At 43.5% G+C, this 21,924-nt stretch overlaps 1 protein-coding gene across 1 annotated transcript in view; it reads right to left on the bottom strand.

Moving 5' to 3' along the window:
- HERC6 (HECT and RLD domain containing E3 ubiquitin protein ligase family member 6) overlaps nucleotides 1-21,924 on the bottom strand; it is a 105,911-nt gene that overhangs the window by 55,001 nt on the left and 28,986 nt on the right. Inside the window, exons 18-23 of the mRNA XM_030565087.1 lie at nucleotides 19,504-19,670; nucleotides 17,495-17,561; nucleotides 16,195-16,265; nucleotides 14,715-14,898; nucleotides 14,508-14,610; nucleotides 12,850-13,059 (exon numbers count right to left, since the gene is read on the bottom strand). Of these exons, the coding sequence (XP_030420947.1) occupies nucleotides 12,850-13,059; nucleotides 14,508-14,610; nucleotides 14,715-14,898; nucleotides 16,195-16,265; nucleotides 17,495-17,561; nucleotides 19,504-19,670 (802 nt within the window). The remainder of the gene's footprint in view (nucleotides 1-12,849; nucleotides 13,060-14,507; nucleotides 14,611-14,714; nucleotides 14,899-16,194; nucleotides 16,266-17,494; nucleotides 17,562-19,503; nucleotides 19,671-21,924) is intronic.

Here is a 21,924-nt window from a genome sequence, read left to right on the forward strand (position 1 = left end):
AAGTAAAACCTGCTCGTCACACATAGAGGCAGCACGGGGCACGGATTTAAAGGCATCAGTTAATGGAAAGAGAAAAACGCAGAGCTACTTCCTGTGTTGTGCAATAAAAACTTGAGCCGGAGTTTCTTTAGCTGGGTGACTGAGCGGATCCAATTCATTATCTCCAGCAGAGACAAACAGTGTATTGTGGCAATGACTCAGGCCTGGTCTACACTGCGCGTTTAAACTGAATTTAGCAGCGTTAAACCGATTTAACCCTGCACCTGTCCACACAACGAGGCCCTTTATAGCCCAACGAGAGGAGTAGCGCTAAAATCGGTATTGCCATGTCGGATTAGGGTTAGTGTGGCCGCAAATCGACAGTATTGGCCCCCGGGCAGTATCCCACAGTGCACCATTGTAACCGCTCTGGAAAGCAATCTGAACTCGGATGCACTGGCCAGGTAGACAGGAAAAGCCCCGCGAACTTTTGAATTTCATTTCCTGTTTGGCCAGCGTGGAGAGCTCACCAGCACAGGTGACCGCGCAGAGCTCATCAGCACAGGTAACAATGCAGTCTCCTGAGAATCGAAAAAGAGCTCCAGCATGGACCGCACAGGAGGTATTGGATCTGATCGCTATATGGGGAGAGGTTTCTGTGCTAACAGAACTCCGTTCCAAAAGACGAAATGAAAAAACATTTGAAAAAATTTCCAAAGCCATGATGCAGAGAGGCCACACCAGGGACTCAGTACAGTGCCGTGTGAAAGTTAAGGAGCCCAGACAAGCCTACCAGAAAACCAAAGAAGCAAACGGAAGGTCCGGGGCAGGGCCGAAAACATGCTGCTTCTATGCTGAGCTGCATGCAATTCTAGGGGGGGGTCTGCCATCAGTTCCCCATCCCTGTCCGTGGATTCCGAGGTGGGGGTGGTGATCTCAGCCATGGCTGAGGATTCTGCAGATGGGGAAGATGAGGAGGAGGACAAGCTTGCAGAGAGCACACAGCACCCGTTCTCCCCAACAGCCAGGAGCTTTTTCTCACCCTGACGGAATTACCCTGCCCGCCCTCCCAAGCCACTAGCCCAGACAATGAAGCCATGGAAGTGACCTCTGGTGAGTGTACCTTTGTAAATATGAAATATGGTTTAAAAGCAAGCGTTTTTTAATGATTAATTTGCCCTGAGGACTTAGGATGCATTCGCAGCCAGTACAGTTATTGGAAAAGTCTGTTAACATGGCTGGGGATGGAGTGGAAATCCTCCAGGGACATCTCCATGAAGCTCTCCTAGAGCTACTCCAAAAGCCTTTGCAGAAGGTTTCTGGGCAGCGCAGCCTTATTCCGTCCTCCATGGTGGGACACTTGACCACGCCATGCATGTAGCAAGTAATCTGGTATCATTGCATAACAAAGCCTAGCTGCGTATGGTCCCGGTGATTGCTGGCATTCAAGTAACATCCGTTCTTTATCTCACTGTGTTATCCTCAGGAGAGTGATATCGTTCATGGTAACCTTGTTGAAATGCAGGAATTTAATTAAGGGGACAGAGATGGCCATTCCTACTGGGCTGTTTGCCTGTTGCTTAAAAGAAATCCTTCCTTGCAGGTAGCCAAGCAGGGCGGGGGTGGGACTGGTGCTGAGCTTTTTCGCATTTGGCTAGCAGGGATCTTCCATGATACCAGCCACGCGGTGGGGGGAGGGGTAAAGCGATCATCCCAGAGAATTGGATGGGGGGGGGTGGTTTCTGCTGCTGCATGTTATCAGGAAAGAAGCAGCACTGAACGGGATTTGCTTGGTATTTGGGAAAGGAGGACACTATGTATATGAAGGCTGCAGAAGCCGAAAGACAATGGCTTACTATGACCGCATGCAAGCTGAATTCTGCTGCCCGGACCTGCGTCTGTGAGATCTCTAACACCAGAGCCGCAGGCACTCAATATTAAGATGCAAAATGTGACCTTGTAGTGAAATCACATGTGCTATGTAAGGTGAATAGTGTTGTTCACTGTGAAAGAGTATAAGCATTGTTCTGTAAAATGTATCTTTTTAAATACTTCTCTCCCTTTTTCCCTCCCTCCTGCAGCTGCAAATTTTTCAAGTCTCCTTCCTCCATCCCAAAGGCTATCTCAGATAAGGCAGTGGAAAAAAAAAAGACACAAGACGAAATGTTCTCAGAAATCATGGAAGTGACCCGCAATAAAAGAGCTCATCTGAATGAGTGGAAGGACGTGGTCTCAAATTACAGGAAAGATGCCAGTGAACGTGAGGACAGGAGGGACCAACGTGAGGACAGAAGGGATGCTTGAGATGAGAAGTGGTGGCAAGAAGATCAGAGGTGTAGGCAGGAAGATCAGTGGTGGCGGGATGCAACGCTGAGGCTGCTGCATGATCAAACTGACATCCTCCGACGTCTGGTGGAGCTTCAGGAACAGCAGCAGGGTCACAGAGTGCCGCTGCAGCCCCTGTGTAACCACCCTCACCATGTTCCATATCCTCCTCACCCAGACATGTAAGAACGTGTGGGGGGAGGCTTCATGCACCCACCCACTCCACTCCCGTGGACAGCCCAACCAAAAGGCTGTCATTACTTTGAACTTTTTTTAGTGGCCTTTTCCTTCTCTCCTATCCTTCTCCCAAACCACACCCGGGCTACCTTGTCAGTTCTCTCCCTCTTTTTATAATGAATTAATAAAGAATACATGATTTTTAAACGATAGTGACTTTATTTCCTTAGAAAGCAAGCTGTAATCGAAGCGGGAAGGTGGGTTGCTTACAGAGAATGAGTCAATCAAGGGGGGGGTTCATCAAGGGGAAACAAACACAGCAGTCAGACCGTACCCTGGCCCATAAGGAAACTTGTTTTCAAAGCTTCTCTGATGCGCACCGCTTCCTGGTGTGCTCTTCTAATCGCCTTGTGTCTGGCTGTGCATAACCAGTGGCCAGGTGATTTGCCTCAGCCTCCCACCCCGCCATAAAGGTCTCCCCCTTACTCTCACAGAGATTGTGGAGCACACAGCAAGCAGCAAATAACAAAGGGGACATTGGTTTGGCTGAGGTCTGAGTGAGTCAGTAATGTGCCCCAGCGTGCCTTTAAACGGCCAAATGCACATTCTACCACCATTCTGCACTTGCTCAGCCTGTAGTTGAACAGCTCCTGACTACTGTCCAGGCTGCCTGTGTATGGTTTCATGAGCCATGGCATCAAGGGGTAGGCTGAGTCCCCCAGGATAACTACAGGCATTTCATAGACTAACAGACGTTTTGGAGCATGAGCTTTCGTGGGTGAATACCCACTTCATCTGACGAAGTGGGTATTCACTCACGAAAGCTCATGCTCCAAAATGTCTGTTAGTCTATAACGTGCCACAGGATTCTTTGCTGCTTTTACAGATCCAGACTAACATAGCTACCCCTCTGATACAGGCATTTCAACATTCCCAACTATTATTTTCTGGTCTGGGAAGTAATTCCCTTGCTGGAGCCGTTTAAACAGAGTAGTGTTCCTGAAGACGCGAGCGTCATGAACTCTTCCCAGCCATCCCACGTGGATGTTGGTGAAACATCCCTTGTGATCTACCAGTGCTTGCAGCACCATTGAAAAGTACCCCTTGCGGTTTATGTACTGGGTGCCCTGGTGCTCCGGTGCCAAGATAGGGATATGGGTTCCATCTATTGCCCCACCACAGTTAGGGAATCCCATTGCAGCAAAGCCATTCACTATGACCTGCACATTTCCCAGAGTCACAACCTTTCATAGCAGCAGCTTAATGATTGCTTTGGCTACTTGCATCACAGCAGCCCCCACAGTAGATTTTCCCACTCCAAATTGATTCCTGACTGACCTGTAGCTGTCTGGCATTGCAAGCTTCCAGAGGGCTATCGCCACTCGCTTCTCAATGGTGAGGGCTGCTCTCATCTTGGTATTCTGGCGTTTCAGGGCAGGGGAAAGCAAGTCACAAAGTTCCATGAAAGTGCCCGTACTTATGCGAAAGTTTCACAGCCACTGGGAATCGTCCCAAACCTGCAAAACTATGCGGTCCCACTAGTTTGTGCTTATTTCCCAGGCCCAAAATTGGCGTTCAATGGCTAGAACCTGCCCAATTACCATCAGGATCTCCAAAGCGCAGGGGCCCACGGTTTGAGAGAATTCTGTGTCCATGTTTTCATCACTCTCATTGCCGCTCTGCCGTAGCTGCCTCCTCCTCGCCTGGTTTTGCTGGTCCTGGTTCAGCATAGACTGCACGAGAATGCACGAGGTGTTTACAACGTCCACGATTGTGGTCTTGAGCTCAGCAGAATCCATGCTTGCTGTGCTATGGCGTTTGCACAGTTCACCCAGAAAAAAAGACGCAAAATGGTTGTCTGCTGCTTTCACGGAGGGAAGGGTGAGGCTGTATCCAGAACCACCCGCAACAATGTTTTTTGCCCCATCAGGCACTGGGATCTCAACCCAGAATTCCAAGGGGCGGGGGAGACTGCAGGAACTATGGGATAGCTATGGATAGCTACCCATAATGCAACACTCCGGAAATCGACACTAGTGTTGGTACATGGACGCACACCGCCGAATTAATGTGCTTAGTGTGGCCGCGTGCACTCGACTTTATGCAATCTGTTTTACAAAACCAGTTTCTGTAAAATCGGAATCATCTCATAGTGTAGACATACCCTCAGTGACCTGCATTCTGTCAGAAAATGCAGCCCTTTCGGACCACCCTGTTTTAAATTTGGACATTACATCAGTAGTATTTATCGCTCCCCCTTCCTTTCAGTAAAAGCAACCATAAGAAAAGCATTATTTCTATGTGTCTGCTGCAATTTCTGGGCATTTCTCTCATGCCTCACAAACAGCATCCCCTGGAGCAGGGATGAGAAGATGAACATTCTTATTTTTTTCATCTTTCAGAAGTTTTAACAGATCCATACAGCCATATTCAAATACAATGACAAAGAAAACACAGCAGGAGTATGGATTTAACAATAACACAGAATGAACTATTCATAAATACTCCTGGCCTAAGTGTTATAAGAAAATAATTCCCTAACCACCCTACCCACCCCACAAAAGGAGAAGCTTCAGAAACCCAATGTACCTGAAAACAGTTTGTAACACTCCCACGAAAGACCAAGTGTCTTGATAGTTGGTTCCTGTATCTCCATAAATTGTCAGTTTTCCCAAGAGGACGGTGTTAGTTAGCTGTCAGCCAATCAGAGAATGTTGGGGGAAATAGCAGATTTGTAAACTGACTCTTTTGGCCTCTCTAAAGTTCTGCAGCAATCCTGTTTCCTGCCATCACGGGAACAGGTAGATTTTCTAGAATGTCCCAAACATAGAGGCTTGAAGTAGGGTAAACCCCTACCCCAGTCACCTTGGATAGAGAACCACACACTTTCTTCCAAAATGTAGATATACTTTGACATTCAAAGAATGTATGAGACAGGTTTGCACAGGTGCTGTCACATCTCCAGCAGTTCCTTATGCAGGGTGAGTACAGCTTTATGCAGTTACCCCGGAGTCCAATAACAGCTAATTAAAATTTCATTATGAAAGAAATGCAAAAACAGAGAACTGGATGCTCTCATATATTGTGCCAGATATTATCCCACCTGTCAGAGGAAATGGAGATGTTTAGCTCCTCCCATATTTCTTTTATGGTATATCCCATAAAGTTGTAGGAGAGGAGACAGTATTTGTATTTTCTTTTAACAAGTTTGTAATGGAGGTTTCAATCATCTAAAGAAATGTAGGGTCTCTAAGCAGATGTGTGTTTACAGGGCCGTCCTTAGCCATAGGCAGAATAGGCAGCTGCCTAGGGCACCACTAGGTCTGGGGGCACCGCTCTGCGAGAGCCTGAACAGAAGGGAAGCAGTGGAGCATGTAAGAGCAGGGCTGCTGGGTCCTAGAGAGAGCTAAATGCAGCACAGTCTGAGGGAGGGGATTGGCTGCTGGGGTCTCTGGGAAGGGGTGAGGGAAGAAAATCACCTGTGAGTGTGACTCTTTCCCCTGGCGTGAGGTGAGGCAGGCTCTGCGGCTCTGGCAGTATCCTTTGTTGTCCCCCATAACGTCCATTCTTCTCCCCTCTGCCCCACAGAGCACCCCGTTTCTCCCTCACCTGCATGGAGCACCCCTCTCTTCCACCTCCCCTCCATCAGGGCTGGGTTGGTGAGATGCTGAGGGGGAGGGGAGGCTGGCTGGCTGGCTACCTGCTGAAGAATGAAAGTGAAAGTAACTCACTTCCTCGGCAGGCACAGGATTGGAAGGGTCGCACAGGGCTGGGCTAGGGATAGCCAGATAGCATGTGCGAGAAATCAGGACAGAGGGTTGGGGTAGGGTGAGCAGATGTCCCACTTTTATTGGGACAGTCCCAGTTTTTGGGTCTTTTTCTTATATAAGCTCCTATTCCCCCCCACCCCTGTCCTGATTTTTCACACTTGCTGTCTGGTCACCCTAGATAGGGGTAATTGGTGCCTATATAAGACAAAGCCCCAAATATCAGGACTGGCCCTATAAAATCAGGACATCTGGATCTGATCACCCTAGCAGGGGAGCGCATCTCTCCCCTGGACTGGCAGTGATCCATCTCATCGGGGGGAGCTGCACAGGGCAGGATGAGCTGCTGTGGCTCCATGGGTGCCCCATCCCTGAGATCAGATGCTATGCTAACTTCAGTATGGTCCATTGGGCTGGTGGTGGTGCCCATTGGCGTGTGATCAGACCTGAGGGTTTGCTGCTGCTGTTGCCACTCTGCACCCCAAGAGGCGGATTTTGGGGTCCTGCAGTTTCCCACCTATCTCCTCCTCTACTGCAGCTGTTGGACCAGCAGGCTGGGGGGTGAGCCAAGCATGAAAGCAGTACTGTGTTGCCATTTAAAGTGTCATTTAACAACTTTGTTTGCCAAAAAAGCTTGCTAATAATCCTGAATTTAATTTCAACTTTTTAAAAAAAAATCAATATCTTAGCCAACAACAGAAAATTAAGTTGTTGACAATTATTTGTGACAAGTTTGGTATGGGGAAGGGAGTGGGCCAGTTTTCATCAGAGAAACAAAAAATGTTGACTGACTTTCCTATAGCCCTGTTACTGCTAAATAGAGCCCTCCAACAACTGTAATATGCTCATCTCCTTACTAATGTATAGAGCAAAGGTCAGCAACCTACGGCACACGTGCCAAAGGTGGCATGTAAGCTGATTTTTGATGGCACACAGCGGCGAGCTGAGCGGCTCAGCCCGCCACAGCTCTGGGGTTCCGGCTGCTGCCCCATTGGCACCCAGGGTCCTGGCCCCACTCAGCACCCACTGCTGGCTTGGGGACCCTCACAGAACCCCAGGCTGGCAGCGGCTGAGAAGGCTGGAGGCTGAGACCCCAGCTGAGCACTCAACCCGCTGTCAGCCTGGGGTTCCGTTCACTCAGCTGGCAGTGAGCTGAGCAGGACTAAATTCAACGAAATAGGAAAACAAGAGCAACTAATGACAAAGTGCAAGAGCCTGGAGCACTGGTCCCCAACCTTTTTCGTCTGGCGGGTGCCAGATGAAGGACCATGGTGGCAGACAAGCATCCGCCGAAATGATGCTGAATTTTGGTGGCATTTCGGGAGATGCTCGTCCTGCGGCCAGCACGTGGATGCATTGAGAGGCCCTTGCGGGCGCCAGGACACCTGTGGGCACCGGGTTGGGGACCCCTGACCTAAAGAGCCTCCTGAAGCACAGTGATCATTTTGATTTAAATGGACTTGAACTGTATGAAAAATTGAGTTATTACCACATGCAAAATCAATGATGAACATTGTACAGTTTATTTATACCAGCAAACGTGTTGACATATATCCTAATATGTACATTGCACTCGTATTCTACTAACAATTCCTGTAACAGGAGCATCAGGAGAATGGAGTTTTTTCAAAACTAAAGCTCATTAAAAACTATCTCCGCTCTACAATGAGTCAGGAACACTTGACTGGTCTTGCTATTCTTGCAATCGAACAAGACAGCACTTTGTCTTTGTCATACGATGACATTATTACTGATTTTGCAGCCAAAAAAGCCAGAAAGATTGCTTTTAATTAAAAACTAATCCTTGTTTCAATACCTCTTCATATAAATTTCCAATAAAATATTGACAAATTAAAAAAAATGATATTATTTGCATCATTCTGTCAAATCAGAATTTTTTCTATAGTGCTACTTCTTTAGTGCTAGTCCATCAGCATTACAGTGTGCTTAATTAAGTTAAACTGGTTTTAATAACATGCATGTGGCAAGTTTTCCAGAACTGTAAGCTTATGTTTGTGTTGCTAAGAGCAAGACAGGCACGGGGACACCAGTTTAATAATCTCGCCTAGGGCACCATAAATCCTAAGGACCACCCTGCGTGTTTAACTTCCATCTTGAGCATCTTGTAGCATTATAACCAATATCTATGTGAACAGAAATTGGAGCATGATCAGAGATGATAATATTACTGACTTACACCTCTACAAGCTAGTACCTTAGATGATACAAAAAAAAATCTAATCTGGAATAGGAGGTATGAACCATAGAGAAATGTGTAGTTATCCTTTCTAGGATGCTTCAGACTCCAAACATCCATTAGTCCACTATCTTTTAGCAAGGATAATGGATAGTTTGCAAAGGCCTGAGATTTTTGCTTAGAATACAGAGATTTGTCTACAATATCATCTATGATACCATTCCAATCTCCTCCTGGTACCACTGGGACATCAGTTCTGTTGGAAATAATGTTGTTTTTTTCTACGATAAAGGCTGCATTCTCACCAATAGGATTATATACACTCCCCAAATTATGATGTATCTGCCCTCTGGAGCCACTCATGACAGAATACATTGAAAAATTAGGTTCTTGTGGATTAATATCACTACTTCCCTTCATCCGGAGTTGAAAAAGGAGTGATATTCATCTTCCCACTCAGTTTTTTAATTCTGTCTGCATCTTCATTCCTTAAATGGGTCTCCTGAAGGAAAACTATGAGACATCCATTTGATTTTAAGTGCCTCAAAGTTTTGCATCTCTTAGAGAGTTCGTTAAGCCACTGTGCATTCCAGGAACAAAACTTTAAATAGGGCTCATGAAAAATCAGTGATTGTTCAGCTGCTGGTTGATGCCCAATAGACTCACAGCCTCCAAGTGCCTCTCCATAAAACAAAAACATAACACCTCATACAATTCTCCATCCCTGTAACATCCCAGATTTCCAATATGGGCATATCGAGATTCTAGCAGTGCATGCCTGCACCGATCCTCCCTTCCCCCATACACAATACAAATTAAGAATCTGCCAGAGTTATACTAGTATTTACCAAAATACCTACATGTGCCAAGATCATGCTGTTAGCGAGATCTAGTTTTGACTCCTGTAGTCTTTGCCAAGCATCCAATGGGATTTTGAAGTATTTCACAGAGTTTGTCAACTTTGTTATGAAGAGCACAGTCTATTTGAGGCTGTATTTAATACCTGACCTCGAGAGAGCTCATTTGATGCCATTAAATGCTGCCGTCTTCTTGGTTAAATTTGTAGAGAAGTCTGGATACGAAGAAAATTTAAAATCCTTATACTTGAGTTCCTTTTTGCCTAGCAGCAGACATCAGCTTAACTTTGTCATTAAATCTTACCAATTTAATGATGGGTCTGGAGTTATTATTGTTCTCTCTCCTTCTGGCTCCTAACACTTGATGGGCACTTCCAATCTCTAGGGGAGGCAAAATGGGACCCAATCCCATTACCTAAGAGAGCATGTTCTGGAGAAAGTGAATCATGTTTTTCCTTCCAGGCCTCCAGAGATCCCCAGTAACCACAAATTATTCCTGCATGATCGGTTTTCAAGATCTTCTTGTTTCTCCTCAAGACTGGTTAGTTTTTGCCTTACGGAAACGTTCTCTGTTTTAACTTCCTTCAGTTCTATGCCAGTTTTTCATAGTTCGTTTTCTAAATAGGTGAAACAAGCTTTCACTTCTCCTGGATCTTAAGAGAGCTCATGTATATCTTGAGATAAAAGATCAAATATGGTAGTTTGAAAGTCCCTCAGAGCTGCCGAGTTGTGCGAGAGAGACTGCTTCATTTCCTCAGCCTTCTTTCTTTGGAGACTCAGGCTCGGCTCATTTGGTGTTTCTATTTGTCCTAACAGGATCCATAAAACACAACAAAAAGGGTCCCCCTTGTTAAGTTAATACATTTCTGACAGAAAGTTATTGTCTAGATACCTGGGAGCCCTTAATTGACGAGGATTAGTGTGTGGGGATTTAGGATATCTGGAGTCAGGCAGTCATATTCTCTACAAGTCAAGTGAACCCCTCAAGATGAACATTCTGATGGATGAAAACTTCCAGCCTTACTTCACTGACACCTGTTCTCTGCCCGAGGCAACTTCTGAAAGATGGCAGAGACTTGACTTAGAAAAAACAGCCCCGGGGCCAGAGCAGAACACACAAACGAATGCCGTTTTTGAGTTGTTTCTCTAACACTGTTCAGAAACCAGACCAGGCCAGAGAACAAGGTTTGAGGGAAGAAGTGTGTGTGTGGGTATGTGTATGTGATGTAACTCAGAAGTTTCTCTCATCCACCTGAAGTTGCATTTCTCCCCACCTCCACCCCTCAGCCCTGGAGTTGCAGTTTATGAAGGACGCATTCGCCCACTGATTCTCAGCCTCAGTCCAGTGAAGAGCAATTTTTAACAGTTGTCTTTCCCCATTAGAAAATGCCACCCTTCCGCAAACAAAGAGAATGTTGTGTTGACTATTAAACTTCTAAGATTACAAGCAGCACAGTAGTAATGCCTATAGTTAAAGTTTGCTTAACACTATAACATTATAACTCCCAGTTTCCAGAAGATAAACTTTAACCTTTAGGATGTAAATTTTTCATGCTTTGTGCCTGTCTCAGGTTGAACTTTTTTGAAAACTCTGATCAAAAACAGTTCATCCACTTGCAGGAATGAGGTCAATGAACAATATGTGAATATCGAGTTGTCCTGCTTTTTCTTCTAAACAGTTCTTGGTCCTCAGGGTAGGGAGCAGTTAACAGATGTAGCAGAGGTGATGTGCCTTTTTCTGTGAAAATGTATCTATTTCACTTAATTATACACCATCGAAAACTGCCATTTGTGCATCCACAATATGACGTTGTTCATTATTTCTAAAAGTTCAAGATCTTGTCAAACTGCAAACTTTTTACTAAGCCTCCTGCATCATTTCTAAGCAACTACGTGAGTGGAAATAAATGGGGGTACTCGTGATTAAAGTCAGGCAGGTGCTTAAATATCTTGCTGAGTCTGGGCCCAAGCAGGAAGTGTGACTACCTCCACTCTCCTTTATATTCTCTTTCATTACTAATCCCTTTATTTTCCCCAAGTCCCTTCCTCAGATGTCCATCATGCATACAATAGAGTCAGGTCATTCAATCCCTTTTTTCGCTAGAGAAATGCCTACAGGACCAGATGATTGACTTCCTTACTAATAAAGACAATGTGAAGAATGAAGGAAATAAAAGCAGGTTACAATTTTATTTGATGTGACTTTCATTAGCAAACTACATGCAACCAGCAGTCAGGCCAAGGAAATCAGACTTCTGTGCTGCTAAATACCAAGAAAAAAAAAGGCCATGTAATGCAATTGCTTTCTAAGTAGATCTCACTGATTTCAATGGGGTGTTCTACTTAAACATCGGTGATATAATGTGGACCTAAAAGTTTATGTTGTCTTTATCTAAATACAGTAGAAACACCATTATTGCACAAATATTACAGAACTTTATCCCATCAAACGTATTTTCTTCATTAACATTCTTTGCACCCTGCTCACCCAACCTCCAAATAGGTCAGAATCATTTACATGCAATGAAGTGAGCTGTAGCCCACGAAAGCTTATGCTGAAATAAATTTGTTAGTCTCCAAGGTGCCACAAGTACTCCTGTTCTTTTTACATGCAATGTCACTTTTACTACGTTGTACTGAATAGTGTTTGCAACTTGCTAACATCAAAATGAGGCCAGGCAATTTTGACCCTTAAGATGCTACCAAAAAAAAAATTGGTCAAAATTGCTTCAATAACTGGCAGAGTTGTCATGAAGCTAGTGAAATTTGACAAACAACTAAAGTTAAGGTTATAAACTGGAACTCGCTGTTTGATCTGCTAGGTGCAGTAGACAGGCTATAATTTTGTATGAGGTTGAAAACTAAGAAAATAATTCCTTTGACACTCATATTTTATATATATTTTTTGAAGTTGTCTTTTAATACAATGCAGGATTAATAATACTTGATTGTAACATATACAACTACTCTCTATTCTTCCCATATACTTCTCGACGATATTTTATGGAGTTTCTAATACAAAATGTATACACTGAATGGTCAGAGTATTTTTTTAATGTGAGATTTAAGTGATATAGCAGTAATTTAATATAGTTTGTTGGTTAGATGCTTTCAATATATGGCAGTTAAATTCTCATCCTATAGCACTACAGTTTTAGATTAGCATTAGAGCATGCCAGAGTTTCTGTTATAAACCCTATTTTAGGTTATGCTCTACATTTTTCTGCTTGGCTGAGGCTTAGTCAAACCATTAAATTTATATAGATATTATTTGGGTTTAATTTGTTTCTTCACATTAGTGAGACCCTAAATAATCCTGACACTCCTGAACAAGGGTGTTTGGGAACTGCCACTGAAGACTTAACACAAAAACAAACAAACCCATTTTTGTACGTGATGTTTAAATTATTCCAAAGTTTTTCTCCTGTATCAGGAAAAAACTGTACTACTGGCCTGATTCCAACGGGAATACTGGAGGAAAGAATCCAGGATCAAGAGACTAGGCAGCATTTCTGTTTCTGATGCATGTTGTGCATATTTGTGACTCAATTTTTGCCAAACCCCCGATTGTTATCGATCGCTAGAAGCAGCTTCTCCCGGAGTTTTTCTATTGTAGAATACTGTGGGAGGACCAGGATGTGATAGCAGGTCTGTGCTTCAGGGATGTGATCTTCAGACATAGTCACGTGTGGGCTGAATTTTATCTTTATACAGTCCATTCCCATTACAGGAATCCGGTCGCTTCCTGTGAGAAACACTGTAGAACAGAACAGAATTAGATTTCATCTGGAAGAAGAGTTAGAAGTATGTATTTCAAGTTACCTTTTATAAAGTGATGGGCATTTGAGGAATATTTACGATAGCACATTTCATATAAAAACTTATCTCCAATAATGCTTTTCAGAATGGTACAGTTATTCATATTTATTATTTATATAGCCCCATAGGCATGAATAGTGCTTTAAAGGCAAACAGATAGACAAAGTCCCTGCAGTTGAGATACTTACAGTCTAAGGCCTTGATAAGAACATAAGAACAGCCGTACCGGATCAGATCAAAGGTCCATCTAGCCCAGTATCTTGTCTACCGACAGTCAGGGGCGGCTCCAGGCCCCATCACGCCAAGCCATGTCTAGAGCTGCCCCTGCCAACAATGGCCAATGCCAGGTGCCCCAGAGGGAGTGAACCTAACAGGTAATGATCAAGTGATCTCTCTCCTGCCATCCATCTCCATCCTCTGACAAACAGAGGTTAGGGACACCATTCCTTACCCATCCTGGTTAATACCCATTTATGGATTTAACCACCATGAATTTATCCAGTTCTCTTTTAAACACTGTTATAGTCCTAGCCTTCACAACTTCCTCAGGTAAGGAGTTCCACAAGTTGACTGTGTGCTGCATGAAGAAGAACTTCCTTTTATTTGTTTTAAACCTGCAACCTATTAATTTCATTTGGTGACCCTTAGTTCTTGTATTATGGGAATAAGTAAATAACTTTTCCTTATCCACTTTCTCTACATCACTCATGATTTTATGTACCTCTATAATATCCCCCCTTAGTCTGCTCTTTTCCAAGCTGAAGAGTCCTAGCCTCTTTAATCTTTCCTCATATGGGACCCTCTCCAAACCCGTAATCATTTTAGTTGCCCTTCTCTGAACTTTTTCTAATGCCAGTATATCTTTTTTGAGATGAGGAGACCATATCTGTATGCAGTATTCGAGATGTGGGCGTACCATGGATTTATATAAGGGTAATAAGATACTCTCCGTATTATTCTCTATCCCCTTTTTAATGATTCCTAACATCCCGTTTGCTTTTTTGACCACCTCTGCACACTGCATGGACATCTTCAGAGAACTATCCACGATGATTCCAAGATCTTTTTCCTGACTCGTTGTAGCTAAATTAGCCCCCATCATATTGTATGTATAATGATCCTGCAAACACTGCACATATGCATAGTCTCATTGACATCAGTGGTGCTAAACATGCACATAAAGGGCTGCTGAAGTCAATGGGAGTATTTCATTCAGAAGTCATTTTTACTGCACAGAATCTTTGAGCACTGTACATGTCGGGACAGACTTTGTAGAACCCCAGAGGAGTCAATTCTGCTCATGGTAACTACTCTATTCTGAAAGATTTTTCATTAGTTGAATTTTTGGGACAAATAAACTCTTCTGTTGGTGGACATGATACTCACAGAGAAAGCCCTTCTTCTGTGCCACTGTGAGCTCGTGGAAAACCTTCCAGAACATTTTGATGGTGGGGTGTGATGGAGTATACATTCCCCAGTAGACTGCATTCTTCAAAATGAAACAAAGGGAAAATGTTTACTCTAAAGAAGTGAAACTCAGTGGATAAATCAGAATGATATGGGAGAAGATTCTTTCCCCTGTTCCCTTCATACCTTTTCAAATTTGTTCCAGTCATAATTAGCGTTTCCAATTGCCACCTCCATCAGTTCTTGAGGCTGGAAGAATCTAAGTATCTCTCTGTCCAGGACTTTATAAAATCCCCTCTTGAACTCCTCATAAATCACCTCCACAGATTTGTTGAAGATGTAATCCACATACTTATTGACAAAGTCCTTCCTTCACAGAACCAAAGAGAGACATTGGTTAGGTCACACACAACATTCTTCTCTTCATACACATAGGACAGTGAATATATTTGCCTGGTCACCTTGCTTCTCACCTCACAGCAATACAATAGTAATAAGAATAGCTTTTATTCAGATACAGTTTGACACACATTTTTTTCCTGTAATTTTTTTTAAAGTATTTTTCTCCTTGTTAGAAAGACTGACATTCCTTTGACGCTAAGGAAGAGGGAGACATTCATTTAATGGCTCAGATAATAGTTTCAAAAGACGGTTATAAGATAAAAGTTTCTACTAAGGTTCTAAAACGAACTAGGTAAGTTCATGCAGGATAGGTCCTTCCATGGATATTAGCCAATATGATCAGGGATGAAACCCCAGCTTCTAGACGTCCCTAAGCCTCTGGCTGCCAGATGCTGGGACTAGACAACAGGGGATGGATCACTTGATGATTTCCTGTTCCATTCATTCTCTCTGGGGCACCTGCCATTGGCCACTGTCAGAAGACAGGATACTGGATTAGTTGCATCTTTGGTCTGATCCAGTATGGCCGTTCTTATGTGTTGTGTTCCAGGGGTAGGAAGTACTTTAGAATCTGACCCTCCAAACATTTATTGCTGGATTTATTGCTTACTACTGCGAATTGAAATCATGATAGTCCCAGTGACTACTCATGACAGTAAGAGCTACACTCGGTACTCACAGGATCTGGCCCTGAGTTTGTAACAAAATGGCAAAAATTTCATTAGGGATTGTGTCCTCATCGGGAGCCTGAAGTGGGTAAAGTCTCAACAAGCGCCTTTAGACTGCCCGGTTCTAGGGCGAGAGTCCCAGTATCATGCAATTGCACACACGCATTTGGGGAAAATGTTGGTGAGTCTCTCACAGACACAGGCCAAAGGAGGAGTTGTTTTAAATCAGTTATTGGGTGACAAGTCAGGAGTTCACATAACCTCACTAGCGAGAGGAGTCTGGGACTGAACAAAGGAGACATGTTATCACTCCTAGCCTTCCAGGCAGAGAGGATGGTGAGATGGACAGAGGCTAGCTCAGGTCTCTATACAGGAGTGTTTGTAAATGTTACGCTTATCTTTTCCTGTACCTTCCACCTTATCCATGCTCTCCCAGCTAGGAGGGCTTGCCTCATCATCATTGGCATGGAGGTACTGAGAACTGCAGTACTTAAAAGGATAGTATTGTAAAGAGCTGGGCAATTGCTCTGACTCTGAGGCCTGGTTGTGAAAGGCCCACCAGTTAGAAATAAATAAACCAATCTGCAGTAAGATACTTGTTTTTGTTGTTCACAGCTATCGAACTGCCATCTGGAATCAGGTCTACTTCCTTGTTGTCCCATGACACCTGAAACCATGAAAACATTCTTGTGACAAGAGGCAACAATCCAGGCAACGTTCTCTCCATCAAACAATTCCCTACTACGGTACTTGAAATCAATAAGGCTGCAAAGTTCCCACTGGTGTTGTGCGTGTTACAGAAACCTTTAATCCAATCACCTTCAAAACTGCACTAGAGTGGCAAGAGAGAATGAGGTGCCTGCCTGGTGCAAATGTGACCACAATTTCAGTGACTTCCTGCAGCTATTAAAAGACATGGGTGTGTCAGTAATGTGCACAGGTAGAACTCTTATACACCTCTACCCCCATATAACGCAGCCGGATATAACACGAATTCGGATATAACACGGTAAAGCAGTGCTCCAGGGCAGGAGAGGGGGCAGGACTGTGTACTCCAGTGGATCAAAGCAAGTTGGATAGAAAGCGGTTTCACCTATCATGCAGTAAGATTTTTTGGCTCCCGAGGACAGCGTTATATCGGGGTAGAGGTGTATGTCATTTTCAGATGGGTGTGTTTCTAGGCATTAAAGGAAACATGAAGATTTCTGTCCTCTTTTTTGTCTTTCCCATCTCCTCTTCAAGCCCAGGTCTCCCCCTATCATAATCAGAGCTTTCGCTCATTGATGGACAGGACAGAATGGGCTAAATTCAACACTAGTGAAGTCCATGGAATTGCATTTGCTTACAACAAGTCAAGATCTGACCCACTGTGACTGGAAGAGACCAGCCTCAGAGCCAAAGGGCTCGTCGCTCCAATAAGAGGCTGTGATAATTAAAACAAAATCGGTTAGTTCCTACAAGTATCTTATTAAAGTGGGGTTTTCATTTTCAAAGATTGGGAAGCAGGGAAAATAATTTGTGTTGCAGTAGCATGTCAGAGCCCCAGTCACTGACTAGGACACCATTGTGCCAGGTTCTGTACAAACAGAACAAAAGATCGCCCCTGCCTCAAAGAGCTGATAAAAAGACACTCTAGACTTGCATTCCCATAGCGGTTTATTCTGAATTTCCAAAGGGAACAGTCATTGTCTCCCAAACTGGATAGCATGTGGGGGTAGGGGGGAATGAATAAGCGACTGAAGTAAGTTCATGAAAAGTTTCCAAATACCACATCAGCAGTGTAAGAGCTGTGCACCATGTGAAGAACAACATTTCAAAAGTGACAACAATTGTAACTACTGTAGTGCATCGCAAATGAAATGGACATGTATCATAATAGCTTCCAGAGGTACTCACACAATAATGTATCTGAAGATTCTCTTCAATATCATCATACTCATAATCTAGAACTGCCTGCAAACTCCTAAAGGGGGGAAAAAAAGACCAAAATATACTTATAAGTTGTTAGATGACAGACCATGTGATAAATTACCCTGCATTGTGAGTAGTGAAAGCTCAACCATTTATTATTGATTTGTAATAACTACGAGCCATTATGTTCAATATACAACAATTAAAAATGATTGATTGTTTGTAGATTAAATTATGCTAACTATAGTAGTAAATACTATAGTTAAACATATTTCCAGTCGCAAGCACCAAAAAGTTGTAAATTCTGCACTCGTGGGTAGAAGAACTGGATACATGTCAAGGATAAAGGCCACCATGAGAAGTTCTGGACTCAAAAACCAGTAGAAAATCTACACCCACTTTCCCCATCTCTGCTATCGTATGCCACAGAGTTCTGTCCTTCTCATCAATCTCTGTCTCCCTTCCCTCCTGGAGGTCAAGCTGGGAATTTTTTGTTTTCTTAATATCTGTCCAGGAAAAATCTGTATTTCAAGTCTGGTTGTCCCATAAAACACATGGTATTTCAACTTCTTTGAAGTCAAAATGAGTTCTATGTTATAAGGCAGAGGTTGGCAACTTTTCAGAATTGGTGTGCTGAGTCTTCATTTATTCACTCTAATTTAAGGTTTCATGTGCCAGTAACATATGTTAACATTTTAGAAGGTCTCTTTCTATAATATATAATAAACTATTGTTGTATGTAAAGTAAATAAGGTTTTTAAAATGTCTGAGAAACTTCATTTAAAATTAAACTAAAATGCAGAGCCCTCCAGACTGGTGGCCAGGCAGTGTGAGTGCCACTGAAAATCAGCTCGTGTGCCACCTTCGGCAAGCATGCCATAGGTTGCCTACCCCTATTATAAAGTATAAGATGCTTTGCATGCAAGCGGCACTTGTATGTATGTTTTATTGTCCAGCACAATTACTAGTAACTGTAATTTGTCCTTTTTTATTTTATTTTTCTTAACATTGAATCTCTGGGCTTTGATGACAACACAAGCTATTCAGGCTTTGTTCTTTTAGTTATGCTGACGTTCTCACAACAGCGCAATGTATGTGGTATGCTGTATTTCACAGCTGCCTCTGCTACATTCTCTCCTTCTGTTCCAAAAAGACAGCGGATAAGATGTAACACAGGGCAGGGTGTGCAGCTGTCTGACAGACCTTCACCGTTAGGGCTTTGTGTGGCTCAAGGTGCTACTGATTCCCTAAAAAAAATGGATCCAGATGTACTCATCAATGCATCTCCTCCTGTTACAACACATAGCCTTAATTCCCAAATCAAATCACAATCAACAGAAAGGTACTACAAAAATAGGCAAAACCAGACAGACAACCTGGTAGGAGGGTGGCCGAAGTATGGAATGCTACAGAGTGGGTCAAAGCAGCCCTCTTTCTTAACATGGGCCCAGAGAGTAGCGATTACGAGACTGCATATAAAACTCAATTTGATCAAGACTGCAATCCGTTCTATTTTAAGAGCAACAGTGCTGCTGGCAAATTATTGCCAACGATAGCCTCACAAAGGCAGCTTGCATGACACTGACACAGAACTCACGCACAGAAAAATAATACAGCATTTGCTTCTCTTATGCTACCACCTATCTATGTTCTTACATAGCCCCCTCTTTAACCTCAGGACCTGAATACCTCATATATATTAGTCAATTTATCCTCACAACCCCTTGGTAGGGAAATGTTAATCCCATTTTACAGACATGAAGATTTAAGTGACTTGCCCAAAGTCACACACAGGAAAGCAGTGGGAAAGCTGGAAATGGAACACTGCCTCAAGTCCCAGGTCAGTGTCCGAACCACAAGACTATTCTTCCTTCCTCCACTCTACAGACAATATAGTGAATGCCAACAAACTATCCATCCCATTCACATACATGTGGGTACATGCACAAACTCCTTTAGGGATCAGGCTGGAATCAATAGCTGAAATCACTTACTTCCCTACCACAGGACTCAGCTCCTTCAAATCTTTGAGTGAAGGCTTCTTATCCAGAAGTTTCTTAAAAATAGCGAGTGGGAAAGGGATGAAGGCAATGATCCTGTTGAACAGGGAGAGCCCACACAGGATCCCAAAGAGGAAATACTTTTTCTTCTCTACTGAAGGCTGAAAAAAACCCCAAATGTTGAAATATTATAACTGGAGAACCAAGTAAGTAGCAGGTCATGATGGAAAAAAAACAAAAAAGCCAGAATGGAGAGATCAGAAAGACAAAATTTACATAAATCTTTTGGTTAATTTTTGAGCCCTAAAAACGTTAAAGGAGCATCATGTCAATGTCAATTGATGCAAAATTTAACTCTCTCTGCAAATTTTTTAAACATTATTGTTCTGGTAATTAAGAAAAGGCAAAATCAGCAAAACCAGAACCTAACAGTCATTTAAGAAGAGCTGAAACAATGTTTAAAGAAACCCCACCAGAACCTTCTGATGCTCCCGAAGGCTCCAACCCTGCTCCATTCAAGTCAATGGCAAAACTCCCACTGAAAAAAAAAATGGGAGTAGGACAGAGTCCTAAGTAGCGGCAACACCTGGAATAAGAGGTCTGCTCCTGTTTTGAAGCCCAATCCAAGGTCCACTGAAGTTAATGAGACTCTTTAAGGAGGACTGAATCAGGCTACTGATAAAGAGAGGGCATTTGGCAACTTTGGGGCATGCATTAACCACAGATCTGCCATCAGTGGATTTCATGGACCTCGTGTGTCTCACTGGGAAATGTGTTAGAGGTCTCACTCTGTGCCTCATCTGCAAAGGATAAGAATCTGTTACAGGTGCACCGACAGGACCGGCACTAGTGTTTTTAGCACCCTAGGCGCATGGCCATTTCGCTGCCTCGCGTGCTGGTCCCGCGGCTCTGGTAGACCTGCCACAGCCGTGCCTGTGGGAGGTCCACCGGAGCCGCGGGAGCAGCGGACCGTCCGCAGGAACGCCTGCGGCAGCTCCACTGGAGTCGCAGGACCAGGGGACCCTCCGCAGGCACGACTGCGGCAGATCCACCGGAGCCACCTGCCACCTCCCTGGCAAAATGCCGCCCCCCAATAATCCTGGCGCCCTAGGCGATTGCCTAGGCCGCCTAAATGGAAGCGCCGGCCCTGTGCACTGAGTACACCTTGGCTCATTCACTCAAGCTGTAGCAGTTCATGCTTTTAATCCCTGGTGCATCAACCAAGATGGTGTATGTAACACTATCACTTCACAGAATGCAAACCAAAGGCAATTAATGAGCAAAATTATGTTGAAAAGCCCTCTTTTAGACTTAATTTGCTGCATTAAGTCTTCCCCTTTTTTGTTCACATTTATTTGGAAATTGGGGTGAAGGAATTTACCTTTTTCTTCCCCCTCCCTGACAAAAAATAGATTTTGCTGAGCAATAAAACTAAATTTCACAAAGGACATAGAATCACTTGGGCCACCGCCATATAAAGTGTACAAAAGCAGCATATGACCTCTTGAAGAGTTGCTACTGATCGTAGGAATTTAATTGTTTTTGACTATGCTTGTAGTTAGCCTGAGAACACCAGTCATTCAGAATTCCAGAACCATGGAACTGGTCCCCCATCTGACTGCATGCAGCTCACCTGAACTCTCAGAGATGCACTCTGATGATCAGTTACAATTTGTTTAGTAATGGAAAGTTGCAGTATAGAGAACAGTAATCCACACACTGCTGTGGTCTGGCTAATTACTGTGGTTAGACAGAGACTATAATCTGAGTGGTTAACATATTCTAACTTTATTTCTTATAAAATATTTCTTGAAGGAATATAGAAATTGCCAGACCTGGATCAGAAGTCCCGCTAGTCAGATGCAGCAAGAACCCCTACAGGAGGCAGAAGTGGCATAATCTGCCTCTCATAAAGATCTCATCCTAATTCCTAATATCTAGAGGATGACGTAAAACATGAGGCATGAGATTTTTATCCCTTTAAAAACTATTATTTGTACTATAACAACACTGGATAAACTTGTAATCCATATAAATGTCCAGTCCCTTTCTGAATCTCATTAAATTCTTGGCCACAGAGAACGCCACAGTCTAATTACCCACTGAGTGGAAAATTATTTCCTTCAATACTTTTCAGTTTCGTTGAACATCTCCTTGTTCTTGTGTTGTGAGACAAAAACAACAAAGCTCATGATTTATCATGTATAGAGCATTCACTGATTTATGTGCTTTAATCATGTCGTCTCCTATTCAACTCCTTTCTGTGGTCAGCTAAGTCCCAGTCTTTGCAATCTCTCTGCATACGAGTTTTCCCATGCACCCAATCATTCTCTGGACCCTCTCCAATGCCACAATGTAAAACACTCACCCTCTCCTCTGGAAAATTGCCACAGCCTTCCAAGACCCTCCCCTGCC

This window comes from Gopherus evgoodei, chromosome 5 (assembly GCF_007399415.2).
Source record: "Gopherus evgoodei ecotype Sinaloan lineage chromosome 5, rGopEvg1_v1.p, whole genome shotgun sequence".
NCBI lineage: Eukaryota > Metazoa > Chordata > Testudines > Testudinidae > Gopherus > Gopherus evgoodei.